General features: G+C 42.1%; 1 protein-coding gene and 1 pseudogene across 15 annotated transcripts in view; both read right to left on the reverse strand.

The window, feature by feature from the left end:
- RUFY1 (RUN and FYVE domain containing 1) overlaps positions 1-24,013 on the reverse strand; it is a 95,274-nt gene that overhangs the window by 27,296 nt on the left and 43,965 nt on the right. For all 15 annotated transcript variants that reach the window (XM_078364774.1, XM_035290771.3, XM_054251950.2 and 12 more), the window contains 3 exons: positions 13,679-13,740; positions 10,221-10,286; positions 1,652-1,721 (listed from right to left, as the gene is read on the reverse strand). In XM_078364774.1, coding sequence (XP_078220900.1) covers positions 1,652-1,721; positions 10,221-10,286; positions 13,679-13,740 — 198 coding nt within the window. The remainder of the gene's footprint in view (positions 1-1,651; positions 1,722-10,220; positions 10,287-13,678; positions 13,741-24,013) is intronic.
- LOC144581383 (peroxiredoxin-2 pseudogene) lies at positions 21,409-22,311 on the reverse strand (annotated as a pseudogene).

Genomic DNA, 24,013 nt, shown 5'->3' on the forward strand with positions numbered 1-24,013 from the left:
TAAATTTTTTGTAGAGACAGGGTATTGCCATGTTGCCCATGCTGGTCTCAAACTCCTGGGCTCAAGTGAGACTTCTACCTTGGCCTCCCAAAGAGCTGGGATTTAGAGGCATGAGCCACCACACCTGGCAGAAACACATTTTCTATTACATCAATTTGCCTTTAAAGAAAACATAACCCAAGCTGGGCGCGGTGACTCATGTCTGTAATCCTAACACTTTGGGAGGCCAAGGTGTGTGGATCACTTTAGCCTAGGAGTTTGAGAACAACCTGGGCAACAAAGTGAGATCCCATCTCTACAAAAAGTTAAAAAATTAGCCGGGTGTTGGTGGTATGTGCCTAGAGTCCCAGCTACTAAGGAGGTTGAGGCAGGAGGGTCTCTTGAGCTCAGGAGTCTGAGGTTACAGTAAGCTATGATTGTGAAACTGCATTCAAGCCTGGATGACAGAGTGAGACCCTGTCTCAAAAAGCAAAACGACCCCACATAACTCTGTTTAGTTTCAAAAGTTAAACTGGATGTTCACCAAAGCACGCCATCTTGTCTGAGATACAGTGAATCTACTTGTTCTAAAATCAAACAACTCTGGAGTGCTCCCACATGCCAAGTGTTATCCTAAGCACATTTACAGGATATTAATCTTAGTCTTTACAACAATATTGTGAAGTATGTATTATTACCTAATTTGGAGGTGAGAAAAGTGACGCTCAACGACTGATCTACCTAATATCTACCAAGGCAACTGTGAAGCCTCCAATTCTAAGTTCCATGAAGTTTCTCCCATGACACCCCCATCTATGATACTGTCTTGAATTTCCTTCTACTCACACAAATGAGTGCCTTTCCTGAAAGCCTTTCAGGGCTGGTGCCTCAGGAAGGAGCAGTCAGCATAAAGGGAGCCTTACACGGGGTCTCTCATTGTAGAGGTGTGCTCTGAGGCTCTCCTTTCTGCTGTAACCTGCCTCCATGCTGTGGAGGTGTTCCTTCTCAAGTCCCTCTCAGAGCCCTCGTTCTTCCAGGTGGGAGGCCTACGCAGCCGGGGACAGCTACCTGTGGAAAGCCTCAGAAGAGCACCCTCCTCCTGCTAACAGGAGACAAGATGTGTCCACCAAGGAGCCTGCCGGGCAGCTAACAGCAAGCTCTCTTCCTCGGCCTCAGCCCTCCTTTGTCCTGTCCTTCCATTCTCTCTTCCTAGTGAGGAAACAGAGAAAGACCGCACTGTGGGGAGGCTGGTTGCACGCTCCGGAGGCCAAAGCAGAAGGGGTGGGCTAGGATACTTATTCCTTATGACAGAGTCTGTGCTTTCTGGACAGCAGGGGGCATATGGCATCACAGGAAGGCAGAAAAAGAGGACAACACGGCACTTCCGCAACAGAAGCTGGGCTTTCCCAAAGAGCATTTCCTTCTATGGGATGACTTTGAGGTGATAAAATTGAAGTCACTCAGAACTGGCTTGTGATCAGCTGCAGTGTCTTATGGAACACCTCGGACAGGGCAGAACACAGACATTCTCCTGTCCCACATGGGGCAACTGGTGGCTCACAAGTCCCCTTTCCACCAGCAAGAAGCTCTACTTAACACAGACCGACTGCCCCATTTCTCTTAACCTTGGGTCATTCTGTTTTGTCTAAAAATTTCAATAAAACTTACAAACCTCCTCTTGAAGCTTTGAATTAGTCTTTTCCAAGCCATCTATCTTGGTTTGAAGATCCCCAACTGTGCAGCTGTAGAAAATAATATTAGGTAAACATAAACTTCTAAAAATTGACTGTTTTCTCACCCCGTAAACAATAAGAGAGATTCCTAGATTTCCTGTATTAAATGGAAAGGCAAAGGAGTCTCCAATTAACTCAGAGAAGATGAGAATTCTAAATATACATATGCAACATACTTTTCAATAAGTTTTATCCCTAAAATATATATATATTTTTTTTTTGAGACGAAGTCTCACTCTGTTGCCCAGGCTAGAGCGCAGTGGAGTGATCTCAGCTCATTGCAACCTCTGGCTCCTGGGTTCAAGAGATTCTCCAGCCTCAGCCTCCCAAGTAGCTAAGACTACAGGTATGTGACACTGCACCTGGCTAATTTTTTTGTATTTTTAGTAGAGACGGGGTTTCACCATGTTTGCCAGGGTGGTCTCAAATTCCTGACCTCAGGTGACGCTGCCTGCCTTGGCCTCCCAAAGCGCTGAGATTACAGGTGTGAGCCACTGTGCCTGGTCTATTTCTTTTTTAGTCATTTAGAAAGATAATTTTTTTCTCCCAACACAAAAGGTGACAGAAACCAAAATGTGCTGGCAGTCACATACCTAAAATAAAATTCATTAACAAGGTATTGGTATTTTGGGGTAAAAAGATCCAGGATATTTTAAAATACCTTTTATACCTTCCCCATTTAAAAAATATTCTTTAAGTAATATGTATTACTTTTTTTCTTTTTTGTTTTTGAAACAGGATCTTGCTCTGTTGCCCAGGCTGGAGTGCAGTGGTGTGATCATGGCTCAGTGCAGTCTCGACCTCGCAGGCTCAAGTGATCCTCCCACCTTGGCCTCCCACCTTGCCACCATGTAAAGCTAGTTTCTATTTTTTTGTAGAGGTGGGGTTTCACTACATTGCCCAGGATAATCTTGAACTCCTGGGCTCAGGGTATCCCCCTCCTGCCTCAGCCTCCCAAACTGCTGACATTATAGGCATGAGCTTCCATGCCTGGCCTCTATGCACTTTAAATACATCAACTCATTTAATCTTCCCCACGATTTGATGAGGTAGATCCTATTGTTAGCCTATGTTACAGACAAACAGCCATAATTTTACATAAAAGAATTAACTCAAGTTTACACATCTGCAAAGGGCTGCTGGCATCTGAACCCAGGCGATTTGGCTCTAGAGCCTGTACTTCTGGGCAACAGGCCATGCTGCCAAAGACCAGTCCCTGCTGCCAGTGAGTAGGGGACAAAGAAATAAACTTGGCAGGGCTAATGAACCAAGGTTTAGGAACCAGGAGCAAATATAAAAATAAAAAGACACAAAATGAAAAAGGGAAAAAAACAAAGATACAGAGGGAATGAAAAATTTTAAGAGTCAATTCTGTGCCAACTTGACAACTTAGAAAATACCCCCAAAATTTTATATTTTTTCTTAAAAATATAAATAACCAAAGAAAGATATATCCTCCAAAGAAAACCTAAATGAACTAACAACTAAAACGCTAGTAAGCCACTGCCTCATAAATGCTTAACTTCATTTTTTTTGTTTTGGGATGGAGTCTCGCTCTGTCGCCCAGGCTGGAGTCCAGTGGCAGCATCTTGGCTCACTGCAACCTCTGCTCCCTGGGTTCAACCGATTCTCAGGCTTCAGCCTCAAGTAGGTGGGACTACATGTGCCCAACACCACGCCTAGCTAATTTTTGTATTTTTAGCAGAGATAGGGTTTTAACATGTTGGCCAAACTGGTCTCAAACTCCTGATTTCTGGTAATCTAACCACCTCCTGTATGACAGGGATAAGGTGTGAGATTACAGGTGTGAGCCACTGTGCCCGGCTACTTCATATTTTCAAGGGACAAATAATGCCCATGACCTAGAAACTGTTCCCAGGCATAAGGTAAAGCTTACTAATTCATTTTGCAATGCTACATAAGCCTGATATGATGGCAGAGAAAGAAACTATAAAATTCCCAGAAAGTCAAGTTACATATTAAAAGGATAATTGAATTATTAAAACTATAATCCTGGCTGAACAAGGTGGCTCATGCCTATAATCCCAGCACTTTGGAGGCTAAGTGGGGAGGACCGCTTGAGGACAAGAGTTTGAGACCACCCTGGGCAACAAACTGAGACCCCAGGCATGGTGGTGTGTACTTGTAGTTCCTGCTACTTGGGAGGCTAAGGTAGGCAAATCACGTGAGCCCAGGGAGGTGGAGGCTGCAGTGAGCCATGATTCTACCACTGTACTCCAGCCTGGGTGACAGTGTAAGCCACTTGTCTCAAAAAAATCATAATAGGAACGATCCAAGATGGCCAATCGCTAACATCTCGGGATTGCAGCTCTCAGTGGAAGCGCAGAGAACTAGAGGACGCCACACTTTCAGACAAATTCTGGTTGCTCACGGAGCAGAAGAACCCCAGTGGAGGAGTGACATGGGTCGCCAGCGCGACTCTTGCGGCCGGCGCAGCGCCGGCACCTCGGCGCCGCAGCTCTCGGAGCAGAGTAAACAGGGCTGGCTCCTCTTCCGACTGAGGTTTGGAGGACCCACACGGGTCCCCAGCACGACTCCTGAGGCCAGTGCAGCGGCTGTGACAGCACCTCAGCGCAGCAGCTCTCGGCGCAGAGTAAACGAGACTGGTTCCCCTTCTGACCAAGGTTTGGAGCCCTGGGAAGGCAGAGTTGCCTATTACGGACACAAGAAGGAAGCCAGACAGGAGAAACCTGGGCAGAAAAGCACCATCAGTCTTAACACCGCTGTTCTGGCCCTGGGAACTAACAACTTGGACGTCCACTCAAGAGACCTAATCTGAAAGTTGGTAATTTCAAAGACGACAGGAGGATAAATTTACAATGATGGGAAGAAACCAGAGTAAAAAGGCTGAGAATACTCAAAATTAGAATGCCTCTCCCTCTAAAGATAATCACAGTTCCCCATCAACAATGGAACAAGGCTTGATGGAGAAAGAGCGCATCCCAATAACAGAATCACACTTCAGGGAATGGATAATAAGAAACTTCTGGGAACGATCCAAGATGGCCAATCGCTAACATCCCGGGATTGCAGCTCTCAGGGAAGGCGCGGAGAACTAGAGGACGCCACACTTTCAGACAGTCTGGTCGCTCACGGAGCAGAAGATCCCCCAGTGGTGGAAACACACGAGTCGCCAGCACGACTCTCGTGGTCGGCGCAGCGGTTCCGCCGGCACCTTGACGCGGCAGCACTCAGCGCAGAGTAAACGGGACAGGTTCCCCTTCTGACCGGGGTTTGGAGCCCCGGGAAGGCAGAGTCGCCTACTACGGAAACAAGAAGGAAGCCCGACAGGAGAATCCTGGGCAGAAAAGCACCATCAGTTTTAATGCCGCTGCTCTGACCCTGGGAACTAACAACCCGGACGTCCACTCAAGAGACCTAATCTGAAAGTTGGTAATTTCAAAGAGGACAGGAGGATAAATTTACAATGACGGGAAGAAACCAGCGTAAAAAAGCTGAGAATACTCAAAGTCAGAACGCCTCTCCCTCTAAAGATGATCACAGTTCCACATCAACAATGGAACAAGGCTTGATGGAGAACGAGCGCCTCCTGATGACAGAATCACTCTTCAAGGAATGGATAATAACAAACTTCGGTGAGTTAAAAGAACATGTTGTAGCCCAACGTAAAGAAACTAGGAATTTTGAAAAAAGGTTTGATGAAATCCTATTGAGAATAGACAACTTAGAGACGAATATAAGTGAATTAATGGAACTGAAGAATACAATACAGGAACTCCGAGAAGTATGCACAGGTTTAAACACTCGAATTGTTCAAGCAGAAGAAGGGATATCAGAGGTCAAAGTCCAACTTAATGAAATAAAACGTGAAGAAAAGATTAGAGAAAAAAGGATAAAAAGGAATGAGCAAAGTCTCCAAGAAATGTGGGACTATGTGAAAAGACCAAATTTACGTTTGATAGGTGTACCGGAATGCGACGGAGAGAATGAATCCAAGCTGGAAAATACCCTTCAGGATATTATTCAGGAAAATTTTCCTAAACTAGCAAAGCAGGTCAACATTCAACCCCAGGTAATACAGAGAACACCACAAAGATATTCCTCAAGAAGAGCAACCCCAAGGCACATAATCGTTAGATTCACCAGGGTTGAAACGAAGGAGAGGATACTAAGGGCAGCCAGAGAGAAAGGTCAGGTTACCCACAAAGGCAAGCCTATCAGACTTACAGCAGATCTCTCGGCAGAAACTCTACAGGCCAGAAGAGAGTGGGGGCCAATATTCAACATCCTCAAAGAACAGAACCTTCAGCCCAGAATTTCATATCCAGCCAAACTAAGCTTCACAACTGAAGGAAAAATAAAATCTTTTATGAACAAGCAAGAACTCAGAGATTTTATTACCACCAGGCCTGCTTTACAAGAGCTTCTGAAAGAAGCATTACACACAGAAAGAAACAACCAGTATTAGCCTTTCTAAAAATACACCAAAAAGTAAAGAGCACCAACATAAAGAAGAATTTACACCAACAAATGGATAAAACAGCCAGTCAACATCAAATGGCAGTAACCCTAAATTTAAATGGACTGAATTCCCAATCAAAAGACACAGCCAAAACCCAATGGCATGTTACATCCAGACCTGTTTCACATGCAAGGATACACAAAGACTCAAAACAAAGGGATGGAGAAAGATTTACCAACCAAATGGAGAGCAAAAATAAATAATAAATAAATAAAAAGCAGGAGTTGCAATTCTTGTATCGGAAAAAATAGACTTTAAAGCAACAAAGATATAGTGGTAAAAGGATCAATGCAACAACAAGAGCTAACGATCCTAACACCCAGATAGGAGACATAGATTCAATGAGACAGAAAATTAATAAGGATATCAAGGACTCGAACTCAGATCCAGAACAAGTAAACTTAATAAATATTTATAGAGCTCTCCACTTCAAAAACACAAAATATACATTCTTGTCAATACCACATCACACCTACCCATTAGTTTAAATGAAACATTGATTGGCCATTATTAATACCCAATTTTTTTCAAAATAAAGCAATATTTCCATTTACTCTCCCTCTTTCTCTTCCTCTTTCTTCCTCTCCTTTACTTTTTTTTTTTTTTTTAATTTTCCTTCTCTCAAAAAAAAAGAAATCAACTTGTAAACCTCTAGATCCAGGTCGGCAATGTCTCTTTCAATGCTTGATTTCCTTTCTTCCCTTCCCTCCCTCCCTCCCTCCCTCCCCGCTTCCCCGCTTCCTCCCTTCCTTCCTTCCTTCATCCCTTCCTTCCTCCCTACCGTCCTTATTCCCTTCCTTTCTGCCTTCCTTCCCCCCCCCAAAAAAAAAAAAAAAAGAAACTTCTGTAAGTTAAAAGAACATGTTGTAGTCCAACGTAAAGAAACTAAGAACTTTGAAAAAAGGTTTGATGAAATCCTATTGAGAATAGACAACTTAGAGACGAATATAAGTGAATTAATGGAACTGAAGAATACAATACAGGAACTCCGAAAAGTATGCACAGGTTTAAACACTCGAATTGTTCAAACAGAAGAAAGGATATCAGAGGTCAAAGTCCAACTTAATGAAATAAAACGTGAAGAAAAGATTAGAGAAAAAAGGATAAAAAGGAATGAGCAAAGTCTCCAAGAAATGTGGGACTATGTGAAAAGACCAAATTTACGTTTGATAGGTGTACCTGAATGTGACGGAGAGAATGAATCCAAGCTGGAAAATACTCTTCAGGATATAATTCAGGAAAATTTTCCTAAACTAGCAAAGCAGGTCAATATTCAACCCCAGGTTCTGAATACAGAGAACACCACAAAGATATTCCTCAGGAAGAGCAACCCCAAGGCACATAATCGTTAGATTCACCAGGGTTGAAACAAAGGAGAAAATACTAAGGGCAGCCAGAGAGAATGGTCAGGTTACCCACAAAGGCAAGCCTATCAGACTTACAGCAGATCTCTCAGCAGAAACTCTACAAGCCAGAAGAGAGTGGGGGCCAATATTCAACATCCTTAAAGAACAGAACCTTCAGCCCAGAATTTCATATCCAGCCAAACTAAGCTTTACAACTGAAGGAAAAATAAAATCTTTTATGAACAAGCAAGTACTCAGAGATTTTATTACCACCAGGCCTGCTTTACAAGAGCTTCTGAAAGAAGCATTACACACAGAAAGAAACAACCAGTATTAGCCTTTCTAAAAATATACCAAAAAGTAAAGAGCACCAACATAAAGAAGAATTTACATCAACAAATGGATAAAACAGCCAGTTAACATCAAATGGCAGTAACTCTAAACTTAAATCGACTAAATCCCCCCAATCAAAAGACACAGCCAAAACCCAACACCATGTTACATCCAGACCTGTTTCACATGCAAGGATACACAAAGACTCAAAACAAAGGAATGGAGAAAGATTTACCAACCAAATGGAGAGCAAAAATAAATAAATAAATAAATAAATAAATAAAAAGCAGAGTTGCAATTCTAATATCGGATAAAATAGATTTTAAAGCAACAAAGATATAGTGGTAAAAGGATCAATGCAACAAGAGCTAATGATCCTAACACCCAGATACACAGAGACTTAGACTCAATGAGACAGAAAATTAATAAGGATATCAAGGACTCGAACTCAGATCTGGAACAAGTAAACTTAATAAATATTTATAGAGCTCTCCACTTCAAATACACAAAATATACATTCTTGTCAATACCACATCACACCTACTCATAGGTTTAAATGAAACATTGATTGGCCATTATTAATACCCATTTTTTTTCAGAATAAAGCAATATTTCCGTTCACCCTCCCTCTTTCTCTTCCTCTTTCTTCCTCTCCTTTACTCATTTTTTTTCTTTCCTTCTCTAAAAAAAAAAAGAAATCAACTTGTAAACCTCTAGATCCAGGTCGGCAATGTCTCTCTCATTGCTTGATTTCCTTCCTTCCCTTCCCTCCCTTCCTTCCTTTATCCCTTTCTTCCTCCCTCCCTTCCTCCTTCCCTCCCTTCCTGCCTTCCTCCCTTCCTCCCCCCTCAAAAAAAAAATCATAATAAAAAATGATCAAGTGGAGTTTATCCCAAGGGCCCAGTGTGAAGATGCCCATTAATAAAATATACCACACAGTAGATTAAGGGATAAAAACCATGATTATTTTAAGGGACACTAAAAGGCATTTGATAAAATTCAATATCTATCTTTTTGTTTTTTGGAGACAGAGTTTTGCTCTTGTTGCCCAGGCTGGAGTGCAATGGTGTGATCTTGGCTCACCACAACCTCTGCCTCCCCGGTTCAAGTGATTCCCCTGCCTCAGCCTCCTGAGTAGCTGAATTACAGGCATGCGCCATCACACCCGGCTAATTTTGTATTTTTAGTAGAGACAGGGTTTCTCCATGTTGGTCAGGCTGGTCTTGAACTCCTGACCTCAGGCCATCTGCCCGCCTTGGCCTCCAAAGTGCTTGGATTACAGGCGTGAGCCACTACGCCCAGCCTGGCCTATTTCTTATAACTATTCTCAATAAACTAGGAATCAACCGAAAACCTCTTTCAAAAAATAGCCAACAGCACAGTTAAGAAGAGCTCCAGGCTGGGTGTGGTGGCTTACGCCTGTAATCCTAGCACTTTGGGCAGCTGAGGCAGGAGGACTGCTTGAGTGCAGGAGTTTGAGATCAGTCTGGGCAACATGGCAAACCCCTGTCTCTACAAAAATTAGCCAGGACAGGTGGCGCATGCCTGTGGTCCCAGCTACCCAGGAGGCTGAGGTGGGAGAATAAATTGCTTGAGCCGGGGAATTTGAGGCTACAGTGAGCCGAGATACCCTGTCAAAAAATAAATAAATAAATAATAAAAAAAACAGCCCCAAAGCGATGTGTCCCTAACTATATTGGAAGGAACATGTCGGCTTTTTCACTTGGCTTTTGGAGCCAGAGGCTGCCCCTATGGAGAACTGTAACATGCAATGTACTCTCCAGAGAGGACTCAGAAATGGAATGACATGTCTCTGCATTGCCCACAAATACCTCCAAGGATTAGTATTTCATGAAACATATCCACAGATATTCAGCATCCAGCAAAAAATTTAAAAATCAAGATAAAGATGCCTGTGATCCCTAGTATGTTGCTCTAGAGAGCCTAGCCCAGTGGTTCTTGACTCTTTTTCCTGCCGTAATGCACTGGGTGCTGTGTGCCAATTCCCAGCAGCAACAGTGCTTGCTATGAAGGGATTTCCAACCACAAAGCTGTGGGGTGAGGAGTGGAGAGTCAAGGTTTAATGTAGTTATTTTCTGTATTATATAACTGCATAAAGCACAGAATAAAGATTTCCCAGGCATTTATCAAGAAGAAATCATACTTCTCCAGTTTGCACAAATAAATGTTGTCTGAATCATGAGCTTTTTTTCTTGGTTTGAAAACAAGTTATTTATAAATATACGGCAACTCAAAGAAGTTCCATGAAACAATGATAGGATACTGAGTATGTAACTGTCACATTGAAAAAAAAAAGAGTCTTACCTCAAGTGCCGGTTAAGTTCTTCCACATAATTTTTTTGATCTAGGACATCAGTAATTCTTTCATGCCTTTTAAAAGGAGTACAAAAAGGGAGAATTTTAAAAAAATTCATGGTTAATACTTTGTAACTGTTCCCCAACCTTCCAATCACCTTGTAGAAGTACCAGTGTCTTCAAGAAACCAAGAGACAACCAGAGCTTAGTAACATCCACATTCCCAGAGTACAGAGAGCAAGGCTGGCCAGGGACACAGTAGCCAGCGCCTCCAGGGCCAGACTGCCAGGAGATTAGGCTCCCTGCAGACCAAGGTTTCAGGATGAGCAAGCAAGCAAGGTGAAAATACCAACCTGCCACATGCAAATGGCTTTGCAAGTAGCAGATGACACAACCCTTATTATACTGAAGGAAACGAGAGCATGAGACTTTCCAAAACACCAAGCTGATCAGTCTAAAGTCTAGGGCAGTTTGGGTTAAAAAATATATATATATTTATGCTCATCATTTCTACAGAAACAGAGAAAGAAAAAAATAAAAATAAAAAGTGCTGTAATCTCAGCACTTTGGGAGGCCAAGGCAGGTGGATCACTTGAGCCCAGGAGTTTAAGACCAGCCTGGGGAACATAATGAAACCCTGTCTCTACAAAAAAATACAGAAATTAGCTGGGCATGGTGATGCACACCTGTAGTCCCAGCTACTCCTGTGGTCCCTCCACCTCCTAAGGTGGAGGATTGCTTGAACCCAGGAGGTTGAAGCTACACTGAGTGATGACCATGCCACTGCACTCTAGCCTGGGTGACAGAGTAAGATTGTGAGGCAAAAAAAAAAAAGAAAAGTCTTTAACATTTTAAAGTTAGGTTCTCCTAATTTCTTTTTCTCTCTCTCTCTCTCTCTCTTTTTTTTTTAATAGAGCATCAGGCAATCAAGGCTCTCCTAATTTCTTTACATACATATATCCATATGCAATCCACATAAAAGGGGATTATCCTACACAGGTTCATGCCATGGGTGCTGTATTTGTTTTCTGGTATAGTCATATTTTTCCTTTAACTTGTTCTGCTCTCCCAGGTTGCCCATACTGATAGCCTGTGGAGTATCTTTTTTTTTTTTTTTTTTGATGCAACTTGCTCTGTTACCAGGCAGGAGTACAGAGGTACAATCTCAGCTCACTGAACCACCACCTCCCCAGTTCAAGTGATTCTCCTGCCTCAGCCTCCTGAGTAGCTGGGACTACAAGTGCCAGCTACCATGCCCAGCTAATTTTTGTATTTTTAGTAGAGACAGGGTTTCACCATGTTGGCCAGTATAGTCTCAATCACTTGACCTTGTGTAAGTGTGGAGATTAAAGGCATGAGCCACCATGCCTAGCCAGAGTATCCTTCTATGTGCATATAATCATGGTATCTATCTAATATACATATAGTACATATAATTACAATATAAAATATATACCAGGAATTTTTTGACTTGTATATATGCAAGGTGTGTATATATGCATAGGTGTGTACCTATGCAAGACAGTTGCATAGGTACACACATGGCAGTGTGTTTTGCTTCCTTTCTCCCCTTCACCCACATTTGGCATTTCTCCCCAGGCTATCCCTCCCCACCTCCCCCTCCCACCGGCCCTCCCCTTTTCCCCACAATAGACCCGTGTCTTTTTTTTTTTTTTTTTTTGTCTGCAAAATATACCACAGTGTAGAATATTACGGATGTTCCATAGTTAATTCAATTATTTCCTTACTGGTAGATACTCGGTTTATTTTAGCTTTTGTTTCTTGACATTTAGAGTTTATTTTGGCCAGCCGCGGTGGCTCACGTCTGTAATCCCAGCACTCTGGGAGGCCGAGGCAGGCAGATCACCTGAGGTCAGGAGTTTAAGACCAGCCTGACCAACATGGTGAAACGCCATCTTTAAAATAAAAAAAAAATTTTTTTTAAAGTTTATTTTGTGGTTACACGTGTTGGCACACGCCTGTAATCCCAGTACTTTGGGAGGCTGAGGCGGGCGGATCACCTGAGGTCAAGAGTTTGAGACCAGCCTGGCCAACACAGTGAACCCTCATCTCTACGAAAAAAAAAAGGAGTTGGAAGGCAGGTAACATATGCACAAGGTGAAATAGTCAAATGAGATCCCAGGGTTTACAGTGAAAACTCCCTACCATGCCTGGCTCCACAGACAACCACTACTATAAGGTTGATATGCCAATCTAGAAATGTTCCATGCATACATATAAAAATAAAACATATGGGCTGGGTGCAGTGACTCGTGACTGTAATCTCAGCACTTTGGGAGGCAGAGGCGGGTGAATCACAAAGTCAGGAGTTCCAGACCAGCCTGGCCAACATGATGAAACCCCCTCTCCACAAAAAATACAAAAAATTAGCTGGGTGTGGTGGCAGGTGCCTATAATCCCAGCTATTTGGGAGGCTGAGGCAAGAGAATCGCTTGAATCCGAAAGGTGGAGATTGCAGTGAGCCGAGATCGTGCCACTGTAATCCAGCCTGGGTGACAGTGCAAGACTCCATCTCAAAAAAAAAAAAAAAGACAGTAAAACATATAAATATGTATGCATATCTTTTTTTATTATAACATAAACGGTAGTATGTTATAGTCCACCCCCCCCAACTTATTTTAAAAGAATACTCTTGTTATCAAGGGTGAGGGAGACTTATACAGTGGCATAAAAAGACATCTAAAATACAACGATTAAAGAACAAGTCCAAGGGCAACTTATATAGTTCTGGTCCATTTATATTTGAACAAATGGTCAAGCAAAATACACGCCCAACAAACAAATACCTGCAAAGCATTGAACAGTCTTGGAAGGAGCCATAAGGGTAGCTTCCTCTGAGGGGAGGAGTGGGATTGACATGGAGGTGCGGGGACAGTGTGAATGGGGAAATTCCACCCGCACTCTATTCTGCAGAGCCAAATTCCTTAAACAATGAGAATAATGCATTGCTTCTGCACTTAAAAATAACTAAACAGAAACTAAAATCTCAAAGCAAAAACAAGAAAAAGTGTTCTTTGCCAGAATTTTTTAATCTTTTTTTTTTTTTTTGCAGAGAAGAGCCTCATTACCTGTTCTGCAAGTGGAGGAAAACACCCAGGGTGCGCATATCCAACCCAGAACGCGCATATCCAACCCAGAACGCCCTCTGTCCCTCGCGCTTCTTGGCTCCACGAGTGTGAAAACAGCAGACACACCTAACTTGCCCTGCCCACCTCCACCAGGCCCAATCACAGAGTCTGACCCCGAGTCCCAGTCACTCAGCCTGACCCCGAGTCCCAATCACGCAGTCAGATCTGGATTTGCTTCTGCCCAAAATTCCCCACCCCAACCACCCCTCCAGGCTTGGGGTCTCTGCTAGCCTTCTGGAGACCCAGTGCTAGGCTAGGCCCGAAGACCCACCTTTGCCAGAATTGTATTAAAAATGTGATGTACAACGCAGTACTTACTCCTTGCCGCCATCAAGATCCTGCACATCCTTAAGGTATAGGGAAAAATCTATTACTCCAACCTAAATGAAATAAAATGCACGTTTAAATTTTAAAAAATTTTCTATTTTTCACAAACCTTAACAACCTTTGAAATTCAGGGTATTTACATTCTTATCTCTTTCCTATGAACATTTACCAGCTCTATGAAGTGGCAGTCAATTGAACAAACCAAAAAAACCCAACCTACCACCTTCTAGAAGAAAAACTTAGTAGATAGCAGATTTCAGAGAATATTCTGAAATTTCACGACCTAGTTTAGTTTTCTCTGTTTATTCACTAATCAAATTGTTTACAAAGATCAACAAAATTATTTGTGTACAAAGTAATTATAATAAGAAAAAATATCTGGATCTCTAAAGTGGTGACCTTAGCTGACATTTCTGAGTCTTTCTTCCCCCAAATCTTGGTAAAATGGTCTAAACAGTATTTCAGGAAAATTCTCCACTCCCTAGTTGGAGAACCAAGACCGCTTACACATCTAAACATCAACAGCTTTGTCAAGAAATAAAGCACTTGAAAATGAGTAAACGAGGTCATTCTTATCTGACATATAGGAAAACTGGGTGCACCCTAATGTTCATCAATAGTTAACTCAATCATGTTACAGCTATATCACAGAACCTAGGCAACTATTAACAAAGAATGCAGTGGAGGCATGTGTAGTAATATAGAAAAGCTGGGCACAGTGGCTCATGCCTCTACTCCCAGCATGCTGGGAGTCTGAGATGGGTGGATGGCTTGAGCTCAGAAGTTTAAGATCAGCCTGGGCAACACAGTGAGATCTGTGTCTACAAAAATACAAAAATTAGCCAGATTCGGTGGTACATGCCTGTAGTCCTAGCTACTTGAGAGGCTGAGGGAGGAGGATTGCCTGAGCCCTGAAGGCTGAGGCTGCAGTGAGCTGAGATCATGCCACTGCACTCCAATCTGAGTGACAGAGTGAGACACTGTCTCACACACACACAAAAAAACAAAACAAAAGATACCCAACAAAACTCAAGAATATAATTTCAAGTCAACCAATAATACATACAACCTCATTGTAGTAATTCTACTATGTCGCAACCAAGGCTATGTGTAATGGTTCTAACATATGTCTGCAACCTCTCTGACACACATACCAAAAGGCAACTATATTTCCAACTTTCGACTCTGGGAGGCCTAAGTGCCTGTCTTGATGAGTAAAATGCAGCAGAAATGATGCTGTGTGACTTCTGCAGCTAGGTTAAAAAGGGCAATACATAGGCCAGGCGTGGAAGCTCACGCCTGTAATCCAAGCACTTTGGAGGCAAAGGCAGGCGGATCACCTGAGGTCGGGAGTTTAAGACCAGCCTGACCAACATGTTGATACCCCGTCTTAAAAAAAAAAAAGGGGAATACAGCTTGCACTCAGCTCTTTCTCTTGAGGCATATGCATTTGAAGTTCTGAGCTTTCATGTAAAAAGTCTTGGCTGCCCTGAAGCCACAATGCTGGAGACCATGTAAAGATACAGATGTCCGCCAGGCGCGGTGGCTCAAGCCTGTAATCCCAGCACTTTGGGAGGCCCAGGCGGGTGGATCACAAGGTCAAGAGATCGAGACCATCCTGGTCAACATGGTGAAACCCCGTCTCTACTAAAAATACAAAAAATTAGCTGGGCATGGTGGCGCGTGCCTGTAATCCCAACTACTCGGGAGGCTGAGGCAGGAGAATTGCCTGAACCCAGGAGGCGGAGGTTGCGGTGAGCCGAGATTGCGCCACTGCACTCCAGCCTGGGTAGCAAGAGCGAACTCCGTCTCAAAAAAAAAAAAAAAAAGATACAGATGTCCAAGAAACCCCTGCCATTCCAGCCTCCAGCTCCTTGGTCTTCTCAGCACAACAGACAGACGTGGGAGAGAGCAAACCTTCAGGTGATTCCAGCCCCAGCCACCATCTGACTGTAATCTCATGAGCTCTTGAACAAGAACAAACAGCTGAACCCAGTTGGCCCCCAGCTGTGAAAGATACAGTGATTGCTATTGTTTAAGTGCTGCTGACTTGTTACACAGTAATAGAAGACCAGAAAAGATTTAATTTAAAACAAAACCTATGTGTAAATAAATGCACAGAAAAAGTAGAAAAGCTTCTAGAAAGATTTCCCCCAGAATCTTTACCATTACCTGTGGGAAAGAAAGAGTGACTGGGGCAGGGGCAGAGGGTGGGGTGAGAAGAGGAGGTTGAACTTCTCTTCACATTACACACTTTAGTACCAACTTTTTCAACAAGCAAGCAACTATTGTCCTGAAGATGTTATCTAGAAAAATAAAACAAAACGGAGAGAGATCCAAGATGGCTGATCACTAGCAGCTTGGGATTGTAGCTCCTAGTGAAAGCACAGAGAACGAGAGGATGCCACACTTTCAGACGAATTTTTTTGCTCACGGACCAGGAGATTCCCTGCGGAGGAGCCCCACAGGTCGCCAGTCCGACTCTTGTGGCCGGCACAGCAGTTCTTGGTGCAGAGTAAACGGGACTGGGTCCCCTTTTGGTCGATGTTTGGAGCTCCGGGAAGGCAGCCTATTCAGCTGATTGAAGGAGGGACTAAGAAGGAAGCCAGACTGGAGATTCCCGGGCAGAAAAGCACCATCAATCTTAATGCCACTGTTTTAGCCGGCACAGTGGGTTGCTCAGATTCCAGCGTTGGGAATCAACAAGTTGGACATCCACTCAGAGACCTAATTAGAAAGTCGGTAATTACAAAGACGACAGGTGGATAAATTTACAATGATGGGAAGAAACCAGCCTAAAAAGGCTGAGAATACCCAACATCAGAATGCCTCTCCCTCTACAGGGGATCACAGTTCCTCATCAGCAACAGAACAAGGCCTGATGGAGGAGTACATTCCATTAACAGAAGTAGGCTTCAGAAGGTGGATGATAAGAAACTTCTGTGAGTTAAAAGAACATGTTCTAACCCAATGCAAAGAAACTAAGAACTTTGAAAAAAGGTTTGACGAAATCCTAACAAGAATAGACAATTTAGAGAGGAATATAAGTGAATTATGGAACTGAAGAATATAATGCAAGAACGCTGCAAAGTATGCACAGGTTTTAACAGTAGAATTGATCAAGCAGAAGAAAGGATATCAGAGGTCAAAGACCAACTTAATGAAATGAAACAAGAAGACAAGATTAGAGAAGAAAGAGTAAAAAGGAATGAGCTAAGTCTCCAAGAAATATGGGACTATATGAAAAGACCTAATTTACGTTTGATAGGTGTACCTGAATGTCATGAAGAGAATGAATCCAAGCTGGAAAATATTCTTCATGATATTATTCAGAAAAACTTTCCTAACCTAGTAAGGCAGGACAGTATTCAACTCCAGGTAATACAGAGAACACCACAAAGATATTCCTCAAGTAGAGCAACCCCAAGACACATAATCGTTAGATTCACCAGGGTTGAAATAAAGGAGAAAATTCTAAAGGCTGCTAGAGAGAAGGGTCAGGTTCCCCATAAAGGGAAGCCTATCAGACTCACAGCAGATCTCTCGGCAGAAACCCTACAAACTAGAAGAGAGTGGGGGTCAATATTCAATATCCTCAAAGAAAAGAATTTTCAACCCAGAATCTCATATCCAGCCAAACTGAACTTTATAAATGAAGGAAAAATAAAATTTTTCATGAACAAGCAAGCACTCAGAGATTTCATCACCACCAGGCCTGCTTTACAAGAGCTTTGAAAGAAGCACTACACACAGGAACGACCAGTATCAGTCATCCCAAAAACTTACCAAAAGGTAAAGAGTATCTCCATAATGAAGACTCTACATCAACTAATGGGCAAAATACCCAGCTAGCATTAAACGACAATATTAAACTCACAAATATCAATATTAATCCTAAATTCAAATGGATTAAATGCACCAATCAAAGACACAGAAAGGAAAAGTCAAAACCCATCAGTATGCTGTATCCAGATCCATCTCATAAGCAAGGACACACAAAGACTCAAAACAAAGCTTTGGTGGAAGACTTACCAATCAAATGGAGAGAAAAAAAAAAGCAGGAGTTGTAACTTTCGTCTCTGACAAAATAGACTTTAATAGCAACAAAGACTAAAAGGATCAATACAACAATAGGAGTCAATGATCATAAATATATATGCACCCAATATAGGAACACCCAGATACATGAGACAAGTTCTCAATGACTTATAAAGAGACTTGGACTCCTGCACAATAATAGCAGGAGACTTTGACACCCCATTGTTAATATTCGATGGATCAACAAGATAGAAAATTAACAGAGACATTTATTATTTGATCTCAGACCTGCAACAAGTAAATTCAGTGAGTATCTATAGAATTCTTCACCCCAGGTCCACAGAACATACATTTTTCTCAGTATCACATTATACGTATTTTGAAAGTGACCACATAATTGGAAGTAAATCATTCTTCAGCATTTGCATAGCATTTCACAGACTTAAATGAAATCTTGGTAGGCTGTTTGTTATTTTCTTCCCTTATTCCCTCCTGTCTCCACTGATAAGTACAATTACCGGCATAAAAGAGGTTTTTAATACCTATTTTTAGATTGTATTTCAGCCTGGGCAATAGAGCAAGACTCCTGTTCTCTCTCCCTCTTTCTCTTTCTCTTTTTTTCTTTCAAAATAAAAAATAAAAAACAAATAGCAAAATAAAATAATAACAATTCAATAAAATTCATGAAAACTTCATATGAAAGGAATAACTTTGAGGTATTTCAACCCAAATTATTCTTTCTTCCACCTCTCTCTGCTGAATACAAAATTAATGGCAAAAAAAAAGTGTAAGAAAAATAGAGGAACAAAACTACATGCAATAAATAAAAACAATGACAGACTTTAATTCCCCAACTAACATGAAATAGAAAAATTTATATTCACAGTAGCATCAAAAAGAATAAAATCTTAGGAATGCACTTAACAAAAGTGTCCAACTTATACTCTTGAATCTAAAAAACATTGCTGAAAGAAAATATGTCAAGAACTCAGCTGCCAGGTGTCAAAATAGTCAACTATGATAACAAACTAAAAATGAATGTAACCATCAAGCAACTCTTTAACCACTTATAAGCAAAAGGCTAAGGACACAAGGATCACCCCTATGTTCCATTTTCTCTATGGACTGATGATGCCTTGGGAGGGCCAAGTGGGTCAATGCACATGTGGGAGGATTCCCAGTGCTGAGTAAGCCCTGAACAAAAGGCTTTGGGATTTTGTGTACCCTGGTGCCAGGGGAGAGAGAGTAGAAAGGGCTCAGAGTGGGAAAGTACCAGGTACTGACTCAGGGTGAAGAATGTGTCATTAAGGACAACCTAATAAGGTAGTCTCAGCAGAAATTCCTGATAGAACCTGCACTCACAAGCCTCCAGTAAGGAGGTTTCCATACAGAGATGCCTGCAGTAGGAATACAGCTACGACCTGTTACAGGGGCCTGAGTTCTTGCTGCAACACAGTGGTAGTCCCCAAGTCTGATATGGGCAGGGAAGTTTCCCCCATGAGGCCTACCAGTTGTTTTCTTTGTAATTTGCCTAGGATCAGGCCTAAAATACTACACTCAAGATTTTTATAAGGAGAAAGACTCTTCAAAGAAATTCTAAAAAAAAAAAAGCAAGAATTTCTTTTACAATAAAAAACCAAATCTAAAAAAATTCAGCCAAAAAACCCAACAATAGAAAGATAAGAAAGAATTAATACCCAAAGCAAAAAGTAATGGATTAGAAAGCAAATAAAGCCCTACTACCAAAGCAGAAGTGATAAATAAGAGCACTCGTTTGTCAAAGTTCAACAAAGCAGACAAATTTCTACTAATGTGATCAATATTTAGCAAATACACATTATAAATGAGAACAGTGAAATTTTTCTAAAGCTGTAAGAGAATGCTTTCATACAACTCTAGCATAATAAATATGAATGAAATGATATCTAAAAAAATTATAAATGGACCAGGCGTGGTGGCTCATGCCTGTAATCCCAGCGCTTCAGGAGGCTGAGGTAGGTAGATCACGAGGTCAGGAATTTGAGACCAGTCTGGCCAACATAGTGAAACCACATTTCTACTAAAAATACAAAAAATTAGCCAAGTGTGGTGGTATGCATCTGTAATCCCAGCTACTAGAGAGGATGAGGCAGGAGAATCGCATGAACCTGGGAGGCGGAGATTGCAGTGAGCTGAGATTGTGTCATTGCACTCGAGCTCAGAGATAGTGTGAGACTCCGTCTCAAAAAAAAAAAAAAAATTGTAAATGACTTTAAAAATTGTCCCAAGACTTAGAAAACCAGTAAGTTGATCAAAACCATGCAAAAAGTTAAGGTAGTCAAAGAACAAACACCGAAAAAAGGAATAAGGGTGAAGTGGTCATACCAGTAAGATCTGGAAAGCCTGCAAAGAAAAAATAATTCCTGATCTTGTAGAATAAACTTGTAGAAAACAGGAAAAGGAAGGCTATTTTCCAGTTGATTTTATTTTATATGTTTATTTATTTATTTTTTTTGCGACAGAGTCTTGCTCTGTTGCCCAGGCTGGAGTGCAGTGGCGTGATCTTGGTTCACTGCAGCCTCTGTTTCCCAGGTTCCAGCGATTCTCCTGCCTCAGCCTCCTGATAGCTGGAATTACAGGTGCACGCCACCACACCTGGCTTATTTTTATATTTTTAGTAGAGACAGGCTTTCAGCATGTTGGCCAGGCTGATCTCAAACTCCTGACCTCAGGTGATCCACCTGCCTTGGGCTCCCAAAGTTCTGGGATTATAGGTGTGAGCCACTGTGCCTGGCCTTCCAGTTTATTTTATGAAGCTAACATAATTCTGACACCAAAAGATGGCAAAGGTAGTATAGAAAATTCCAGACAGTTTCACTTAAAAGCAGCAACACAAAAATTCCAAACAAATAGTAAACATGAAATCCAAGGGTTTACAATGATCAAGTAGGGATTATTTTAGAAATTCAGGGCTAATATTCACTAAGAAACCTATGCATTAATTCAATTATATTTATGGGTTAAAAACAGCTATGACATGTTGATAGATCCAATAAAAAGTATTTGACAACATTCAACATTCATTTCTAATAGAAACACAAAGTAAACTGGAGTGGAACAGCACTCTCTAAACATAAGAAACAGCATCCCTCAGAAAGCAGCAGCAAACACATATGCTTTATGATGACACACTACAGGCACTGCCATTCAAAACAGCACTAGACCAGAATGCTCACTCACATCTATTATCTAATTAAACTCTCAATGGAGTTTTTATTCTGGAATTTGACAAATGATGTTCAAGTTCATCTGGCAGAATGGATGGCCCAGAAATGTTTGAAACAGAAGAACAGTAGAGTAGGCAGGTGCTTAACTACCAGAGTCTAGAATATACTATATGGCTCCAGTCATTAAAAGAATGAGCCACTGGCATAGGAACAGAGATTCAGGGATCTAACAGAAGAGTTCAGAAATAACCCAATGCATATCATGGATATTTCACATATTATAAAAGTGGACTTTCAAATTAGTAGAAAAAAGTATAATACATAAATGACACTGAGAAAATTGGTTAACTATTAATAAATTTAGATTCCTACTTCACACTATGCCAAAACAAATGACAAAAATGTGTAAAATTTACACATTTTACATATTAAGTGTGTAAAAAACTATCCAGGTGGAAGCAGGAAAAGGCCTTGGCCTAGCCCTCCAGGGTCCCAGACTGTGGAGATCGAAGGGGCAGGTCTGGCCTTTCCTGGGTCAGCACAGGGTACCCAGGTAGGGGCACAAGCTCACTATCCATCGGCCAGCCTAGTTGTGTTTGGAGAGGTATTCCTTGTCATCCACACTGGGCTTAATCGTAGCTGCCAGGCTTCTAGCCAGTGGGACAAACTTCCCCGTGCTTGTCTGTGTACTGGAAGGCCTGGACCAGTCACAGAGCCTCATCCACAGAGCACACCACAGGCAAATCATTAACAGTGATCTGGCAAAGGTCACCTCTGCCATCGATGATAAAGAGGCCCTGTTAGGCAATGCCCTCATCTGTTTTCAGCATGCCATAATCCTCGGACAAGCTTCCTGTCATGTCAATAGGCAGGGGATGCTCAGGGGGCCTAAGCCTCCCTCCTTCCGGGGGTTGTAGATGATCCAAGTCAGGTGGGTGAACTGAGTCCATCGAGATGCCCAGCACTTCATAACCCAGCTTATGGAAATCCTCGGCATGGTCGCTGAACACTATGATCTCTGTGGGCCACAGAAAAGTGAAGTCCAGAGGGTAGAAAAAGAGGATGAAGTATTTCCCTTTGTAGTTGACAGCTTTGCCCTGCCTAAGGCCATCCACCAGGGCAGTGGCCTTGAAGTCAGGGGCTGGCTTTCTGAGCTGTGCCTGACCAGAGTCCATGACTGAAAGCGGCATGGGTAAAGGCTGGACACATGGACAACCAGATGCGTGGACCCGCATTCTGGCACCCCACATTTGATGTTATAAGTTAGGGTAATTTTTAGATAGAGAAGGATCTTCAAAGCACAATACTTTAGAAGGTATAAAGGAACATTTGCTAAACTTGGTCGCCAAAAAATAAAAAATTTTACAGAGCAAACCACCCCTGAGAAACCAGAAAAAAAAAAAAATTCCTAACAAATAATTCTGAAAAAGGGTCAACATGCTTAGTCTTTAAAGAAGTACAGAAAGAAAACTCAAAAAAATGGACAAAGGATATGAACCACCAATGATAAATAAAACATGAAAATACTTGTAAATTTGAGACAATGAGTTGTTTTGTCAATGAGACTGAAAAAGACCTAGAATGCTCATCACATCTAGTGTCAGGAGGAAATGGGTTCTCCCCCACACTGCTGGTGGGTGTCTAAAATGAATACCTTTCTGGAGGTCTGTTTTACCTTATCTAGCAAAATGTAGGCTATATACTTTGACACAACAACCCCAAATTTATCCTAAGGAAATAAATGGACAAGAGTACAAAAAACTTTAAGGATGTTTATAATATTGGGTTTGCTTTTTTTTTTTTTCCAGCCAGAATCTGGCTCTATTGCCTAAATTGGAGTGCAGTGGCATGATTATAGCTCACTGCAGCCTTGATCTCCTAGGCTCAAGCAATCCTCCCGCCTCAGGCTCCAGAGTAGTGGGGATGACAGGCAGCATGCCACCATGCCTGGCTAATTTTTTTTATTTTTAGTAGACACAAGGTCTCACTATGTTGTCCAGGGTGGTCTCAAATTCCTGGGCTCCAGTGATCCTCCTGCCTTGGCCTCCCAAAGTGTTGGGATTATAGGCGTCAGCCATGTGCTCAGCAATAATATTGTCACAATATGGAAACAATCTAAATTAATTAGGTAATTAATAAGGTACTAGTTATATAATAGGTACATTAAAAAATGAAATATTACATAGCCATTTGAAATGGTTTACATATCTTGGTTTTTTTGTTTGTTTGTTTTTAAGACGAAGTTTCGCTCTTGTTACCCAGGCTGGAGTGCAATGGCGCAATCTCGGCTCACCACAACCTCCGTCTCCTGGGTTGAGGCAATTCTCCTGCCTCAGCCTCCTGAGTAGCTGGGATTACAGGCACGCGCCACCATGCCCAGCTAATTTTTTGTATTTTTAATAGAGACCGGGTTTCACCATGTTGACCAGGATGGTCTCGATCTCTTGACCTCGCGATCCACCCGCCTGGGCCTCCCAAAGTGCTGGGATTACAGGCCTGAGCCACAGCACCTGGCCGACTCTATCTTCCTACTCCCCATCCAACCTTGCGAGACTTCTAGACTAGTTTCCTCAAAGCTTTTGCTGTATCTACTCTTGGCCACTTCTAACTCATGACCTGAATGGCTGCTAGATTGAGCTTTCTCAAATCCAGGCATGATCATTTCTGTGTACTTCTTAAAAACTTCCAACAGTGGCCGGATGTGGTGGCTCTCGCCTATAATCCCAGCACTTTGGGAGGCTGAGGCAGGCAGATCATGTGTGGTCAGGAGTTGGAGACCAGACTGACCAACATGGAGAAACCCTGTCTCTATCAAAAAAAACAAAAACCAAAAAACAAAACAAAACAAAAAAAGCTTCCGACAGCTTCCCAAAGCTCAGGGGATAAAAGCTACACCTTTCAGCATGGCACTGATGGCCTAAAAACCGGGCCTAGCTTCCACTTTCACCTCACCCACGGAGCATCCTCTGCTCCAGCCATGGAGAGCTGTCTACCTATTCCCAAACCTGCCAAACTTTCCAGGTGTACTTCTGGCTATGCAACTTCTTCACCCTTCCAAGACCTTCTCCAGCTGCTTCCCCAC

The sequence above is a fragment of the Callithrix jacchus genome, chromosome 2, assembly GCF_049354715.1.
Source record: "Callithrix jacchus isolate 240 chromosome 2, calJac240_pri, whole genome shotgun sequence".
NCBI lineage: Eukaryota > Metazoa > Chordata > Mammalia > Primates > Cebidae > Callithrix > Callithrix jacchus.